Raw genomic sequence first — 6,392 nt, 5'->3', positions numbered from 1 at the left:
ATTCTTTCATGGAAAGAGTTGTCCAGCCCTGACACAGCTGCCCAGGGCAGGGGTGGAGTCCCCATCCCTGGAGAGATTTGAAGGGCGTGTGGATGTGGCTCTTGGAGACACAGGGCAGTGGTGGCCTTGGCAGTGCTGGGGGAATGACTGGACTCAGTGGTCAAGAGGGCTTTTCCAACCTAAATAATGCCATAATTCTTTGACTTGCACTCAGGGAGTAGTGGAAAATTTGATGAAAACAGACAAAGTTCAGCATGAAGAGCCTGAAGGCCCGGGTGTGAGCTTTAGGCAGAGCCCGTGGCTCCGTTCCCGCTGCAGCCTGTGCTGGCTCCAGCCAGCCACAGGCAGTGCAGCTCTTTGCGACCTAAGGAGTGTCAAAAGAGCGAATAAATGAGATTTCAGTGCCTATAGCACCGCCACCTCCGTGGCAGGGCTCTGCTGCCACCTGCTGCCACCAGCCCCCGGCTCCGGCTGGACTGAGCGATCCCTCGGCAGTGAAATGTGGGAATTTGGGGATGTCAGAGAGCCACAATTGCCTGCACGGTGCTGCTCGGGGTCCGGGCTGTCCTGGAGCTTGGTGTGTCCGGTGGCTGTGCAGGGACACAGTGAGAACAGGCAGGGATGGGAAAAGCCACCTGAGCCTGCCAGCACTGAGCAGAGGCAGCTGCCGGGGTTTAAACCCACTGCCAGCAGCCCCAAACAATTCATACATTGTGGGACACTGAAAGGCGTCCCCTGTCCCACCCCAAACCCTGCAGCCCAAAGCTGTTTCTGGGATTTTGTCAGGATGGCAGTGAAGGATGGGGTGCACTGCTGGGGACAGAACGGCAGGAGATGGAGCTGCAGGAGAGGAGCTCCAGTTCTGGTTATAATGACAGTCACCTGCTCTTGACAACAGGACAGCGTCAGAGCACTTTTTGGGGTAAAATAAGCAATGAGCAGCGACAGATTTATTTCTGGAAGGCTTTGATCTGTGGTGGGCACATGGACGTGTCACGGGTCTGCTTCCCACTTAGCACCTGACACCACGCTGTGCAAGAGCTCTCAGAGTTCTTCCCTTGTCACAGCCTATTATAGGAAATCAATCCCAGCTTCAGGCTTTAGATCTGGAGGTTTAAATAAAACACCTCTTAGAAAGAACCATTGGAAAGCTTGGAAAATGGGATAACTGAGCAAAAGTGGCTAGCACAGAGAGCGAATTAGCTACTCATTTCTAGCCAGCATTTCATTGTGGCTAATAAATACCTCATAAACACCAGAAATGAAGGTTTAGAAACACCCCATAAACACCAGAAATGATGGTTTGTAAATCTGCTCTGAAAATCCCCAATAATGATGGGATTCAGGCAAAATGAATGGCTTGCAGGTTGAGCCTTGCCACGGGCAAGTCATCCTGCCTGGAGAGACAGGAACCGTAAAAGCAGATGTAAGATGAACAGGAATTTTTACAGCAAAAGGAAGGTGAAGGGTGACCCCTGACCCCCGCTAATGTTGATTAGTGGGCTTTCACAGTTCTGCTTTATTCTCCTATTTTCATTATTATCATAATTAATTCAGACAGGACCTTTGAAAGCATCTCAGTACAAATGGGCACCTGGTTTTAGAGAGGCCACTTCTTTTTTAAGGTCTCAGGTTAGTTCCCCTTGCATGGGGATGGATTTGGTCCAAGTTCTATCCCAGGTATTTCGGCCTCATGTCAAGACTGAAACTCCTCTGAGGTTTTCTTTTGTGTCAGACCAAAAAACTCCACTGCATTATGAAATAGATCTACTTTTTGTTGTTCTGGGATAGAAGCATAACAAGGCTGATAGAATTGGATTTATAATAAGAGAATACCACAGCGTTAGGAATGCAACAAGGATCAGAGAAATAAGAAATGATAACCCGGAAAACCACAAATGGTTTGAGAAGAATGAGCTTGGGGAAGAACTGGGAAGTTTTCCTCCACAAGTGCTGATTTCAGCACAGTTACTGAGTTGTTTTTATGAATTTCTTCCTCATCTTGGGAGTTCTGCCAGATGTCCTTGTGGTCCATAAATGCTGCATTCCCTGTGCCCACTATCAAGGGTTCATCCTTCTTCCCAAGCTTTGTTCAACTCCCCCAGGTCTGAGAGCAGAGAAACGTGTCCAGCCCTAACCTTAACAACTCTACCAACAATTCAGTTATTTTTTTAATACATGGCCATCACTTAGAGCTTGTTGGCCGTTGTTTCACAGATTCAATCTCACTTTTTGTCGACTAGGCTTGCAAGTATGCAAAGATCAAACACCAAAAAAACACAATTTCTTAAGAAAATTTTACACATCCCACATTTTGCAACGTAGGTGACCCACAAACAGAAACACTTCATAAAAATGCATTGATTTCGGACCGATCCCCTCAGAGGCCGACGGCCATTTTGGGGCGTGAGGGCGGGCGGTGCCTGGGCGGGAACGCGCGGGCGGGAAGGGGCGGGAAGGGGCCGTGAGGGCAGAGCCAGGACCGGGACGGGAACCCATGGGCGGGAAGGGGCCGTGAAGGCAGAGGCGGGACCGGGGCGGGAAGGGGCCGTGAGGGCAGAGCTGAGCCCAGGGCAGGAAGGGACCGTGAGGGGAGAGCTGAGCCCGAGACGGGACCCCACAGGCGGGAAGGGGCCATGAGGGGAGAGCCGAGCCCGGGGCGGCGGCCGAGAAGAGCCGGGGGTAGCTCTCCTCCCCGGCCGTGCCGGAGGTGGAACAGCGCGGACACACGGCCGTCTGCCCCTGTCAGGCACCGGGCTGGTGCGAGCTCCGGTGTCCCCGCATGAGGGCGTTTGGAGAGACTGCGTTGGAGGAAATTCCTAATAAACGAAGAGAAACACGGCTTGTGATTGTGATACACAACTACTCTTATTTCATCCGGCGGTGTGAGAGAGGCAAAACAAACAGTGGAATCACAGAATATCCTGAGTTGGAAGGGAATACACGGAGAAGGTCCTGAGTGGACCTTGCTGGCCATGGCCTCAGGGCTCGGTGGTTTACCCGGGGAGGGCTGAGAAACTGCTCAGGGCATCCCTGCCCCGCTTAATGCCAGTGGGGACGAAAATCTGACCCGGATTTGAAGTTTTTTTAAATTAAATCAGCCCTAAATTAAAGCTGGGAGATGCACAGGGTGGATGAAAGACGGCAGAGCCCGGCAGTTCCTGGGGGTCTGCGGTGCGGGGGGCTGAGGGAGGGCGAGACTCGCCTTTGTGCGCGGAGTGAGGGATGGAGCAGCAGAGCTCGGCTGCAGCGGCTTTAATTTAGGCGGTCGTGTTGATTATTTATTTATTTTCACGGGGCGGTTGAGTGGAAGGCTGGGTTTACGAACGCTCGGAGCCTCCCCTCCCCTGCCGCGGCGGCGGCGGCGCTCCGGGCGAGGGTGGTGCCGCTTCCCGGGGGCTGGAACACGCCTTCCCGGGGGCTGAGCGCGGCTTTCCCGGGGCTGAGCACGGCTTCCCTGGGGCCGGAACACCTCTTCCCCGCGGCTGCCAGGCGGTTTCAGCCCCTTTTCGCTGCTCGGTGGAGCTGATGGCTGCAGGTGAATTCTTATTCTCGTCTCGTAGCGTTAAACGTGCATGGGCTACATGGCTGGGGTAGGGAGGAGCAGTGGTTTATTTCGCGGCAAAAGGATGGGAGTGATTTATTAATTGCTGATTTCAATAACGCACCCTTTCCCCCTCCCTCTCCGCAGCCCACCTCTGCATAGGGGTGTGTAAACTTGGTGGAACTCGGGCTTTTTGTGTGAAAACCTCCTCTCACGTCTCGGCGCAGCGAACATGCCTGAGCAGAGCAATGATTACAGGGTGGTGGTGTTCGGAGCAGCGGGGGTCGGCAAGAGCTCCCTGGTCCTGCGCTTCGTGAGGGGCACTTTCAGGGAAACCTACATCCCCACCATCGAGGACACGTACCGGCAGGTGATCAGCTGTGACAAGAGCATCTGCACCCTGCAGATCACGGACACCACGGGCAGCCATCAGTTCCCTGCCATGCAGCGGCTCTCCATATCCAAAGGGCATGCCTTCATCTTGGTGTACTCCGTCACCAGCAGGCAATCCATGGAAGATCTTCACCCCATCTTCGATGAGATCTGTCAGATCAAAGGCGACATCCAGAAAATCCCGATAATGTTGGTGGGGAACAAAAGTGACGACGCGCAGAGGGAGCTGGATGCCAGCGAGGGGCAGGCGCTGGCCAGCAAGTGGAAGTGTGCCTTCATGGAGACGTCAGCCAAAATGAACTACAACGTTCAGGAGCTCTTCCAGGAGCTCTTGAATCTGGAGCAGAGGAGAACTATCAGTCTCCAGGTGGATGGAAAGAAATCCAAACAGCAGAAAAAGAAAGATAAACTGCAAGGCAAATGCTCTGTAATGTGATTGCCTTTGGCTGGACTCACTGCACGGCACAGCTGGAGCGTGGACTCCCACAGAAAATACATTTCTGCTGGAGATTTTGGAGGAATTCACGCCTTGCAGGGTTGTTGCTTTCCTCTAAAATCCCCGCTGGGTAATTGTATGTGTTGTTTTTAAGGAGGATGGCTTCTGCATGTTTATTTTTTTAAACCAATAAATGTTCCATGTTAGCAATTACCTATGGCTAGAAGTTTTTAATGTAAGAAGTTTTCCAGAGGAAAAAACGTCTCTCAGAACAAACCTCTCTATTCATGCCAGTTTTTAAATATCTCCAGCCTGTTAACTCAGAGGAAATAATCTATAATGTGTAGAGTTAAATTGTTTTCAGGAATCTATTGACCAGAGCAAATCTCTAACAAAGTGAGGCATTTGCTCTAAAAACGAACATGTGTGTGGCTCTGCGTGCCTAAATTTTTGATTGACAGACTGGCTTGCCCACCCAAGTGCAGTTTTGCATGGCAGAAGCGAAATTTTCCTGTGTGCCGTGCAATTCCCAGGACTTGTGCAGTTCTGGGAGTGATTACAGCTGTATAAAATCAGGCTTTCGTTCCTGCTTTGCTTTTTCATTCCCAACTTCCTCTGTTCACCGAGGCAGGATTTTCCACGTGCTCTCCCTCCCGGTCCAGGAGTGATCCTTGGTGTCCTTGAGCAGGAGCTGCCTCCTGGTGAAGGTAACCAGGAGGTTTTGAGTGCCCATTGAGGTGGGAGCTGGTTATCTTCTCCTTGCCCAGCCGTCACCCTGGCTGTGCTGTCTGAAGCTCCTTTTCCCAGCCCTCCTGCAATTCTGTCAGGTATTTTCCCCCCTCCATCCAAGTTTCCCGGGGTTTAGTTGAGACCTGGGATAAGTCAATCCAGACAACGCTGCCTGGGGAAGGAGCAGCTACGCCTGGAAGCAAACCCCTCTCCTTCATGTGAGTGAAGGGACCGGAGGGATTTAAAACGGTGTGGATATGGCACTTGGGGATGTGGGTCAGTACTGGGGAGCAGTCAGACTCCATGGTCTTAGAGGGCTTTTCAAAGCTAAATAATGCCATGATTCTGTCTCCTATTTTGGGTGTGTTTCAGCCCAAGCAGAAGACTGCAAGGCCTCAGTGTCACACCGTAGGTTTGATTTTTACACAGCAACGTGGTCCTGACACATGAGACACGGGAGGAGAGGAATTGCTACTTTTTATAGCACTTTTCTAGTCAAGTGATTTCATTGCTGAAGGTGAACACGATATGGAACAGGAGGTGCTGGAGGCTTTCAGGCTCTTTCTGTGAAAGTATTCAAGTATTTGTGTCGAGAATGACCTGAGGGGAGCCTGTGAGAAACATGGGGGCCTGGAGAGCCAGGAGAAGGGGGGGAGAGCTTCCCATGGCCAGAGGGCAGGGTTGGATGGGATGTTGGGAATTGGGAATTGTTCCCTGGTAAGGTGGGGAGGCTCTGGCACAGGAATTCCCACTGAAGCTGTGGCTGCCCCTGGATCCCTGGCAGTGCCCAAGGCCAGGCTGGACAGGGCTTGGAGCAACCTGGGACAGTGGAAGGTATCCCCTGGCAGGGGTGGAATGGGATGGGCTTTGAGGTCCCTCCCAACCCAAACCACTCTGGGTTTCAATGGAAGGTGCTATAGAATGGCCTTTTCTCCCAGACATCTTTGTTCATGTTGCAGGCTAATACACAAACCCATGACATTTGTATTCATGTAAATATATGAGATTTTAACAACTCCTGGCAGCTGATGATCCCTTGTCCCCTGTGCTGTCCCTGAGCAGCTTTTCCAGTCTCCTTAGGCTGCCCCTACACACTGATGGGGTCAGATGGCTCCATGTATGCCAGGGAAGAATGCCCCACTTTCATCTGGAGCCCTCACACCATTTGATTCAGCAGAAAAACATGACTTATGATTTCAGAAACCCATCTTCCGCAGGAGGGTTTGGAGCTGTCCAAAAGGTAATGCTCACTTGCCAAAGTCAGCCCAAAGGCTCTGCTCCTGATTTTCC

The 6,392-nt window shown here is 51.8% G+C and overlaps 1 protein-coding gene across 1 annotated transcript; it reads left to right on the top strand.

Annotated features, from left to right (window-relative positions):
* Window positions 1–3,356: 3,356 nt before the first annotated feature.
* DIRAS3 (DIRAS family GTPase 3) lies at window positions 3,357–4,586 on the top strand. Its single transcript, XM_058029824.1, has 2 exons — window positions 3,357–3,538; window positions 3,692–4,586. The coding sequence occupies exon 2, from the start codon at window positions 3,777–3,779 to the stop codon at window positions 4,371–4,373; it is 597 nt and encodes a 198-aa protein (XP_057885807.1). The 5' UTR covers window positions 3,357–3,538; window positions 3,692–3,776; the 3' UTR covers window positions 4,374–4,586.
* Window positions 4,587–6,392: the final 1,806 nt, after the last annotated feature.

The sequence above is a fragment of the Melospiza georgiana genome, chromosome 9, assembly GCF_028018845.1.
Source record: "Melospiza georgiana isolate bMelGeo1 chromosome 9, bMelGeo1.pri, whole genome shotgun sequence".
NCBI lineage: Eukaryota > Metazoa > Chordata > Aves > Passeriformes > Passerellidae > Melospiza > Melospiza georgiana.
The sequence above is the reverse complement of the archived record's forward strand: the minus strand, read 5'-3'. Positions and strand labels throughout refer to the sequence as shown.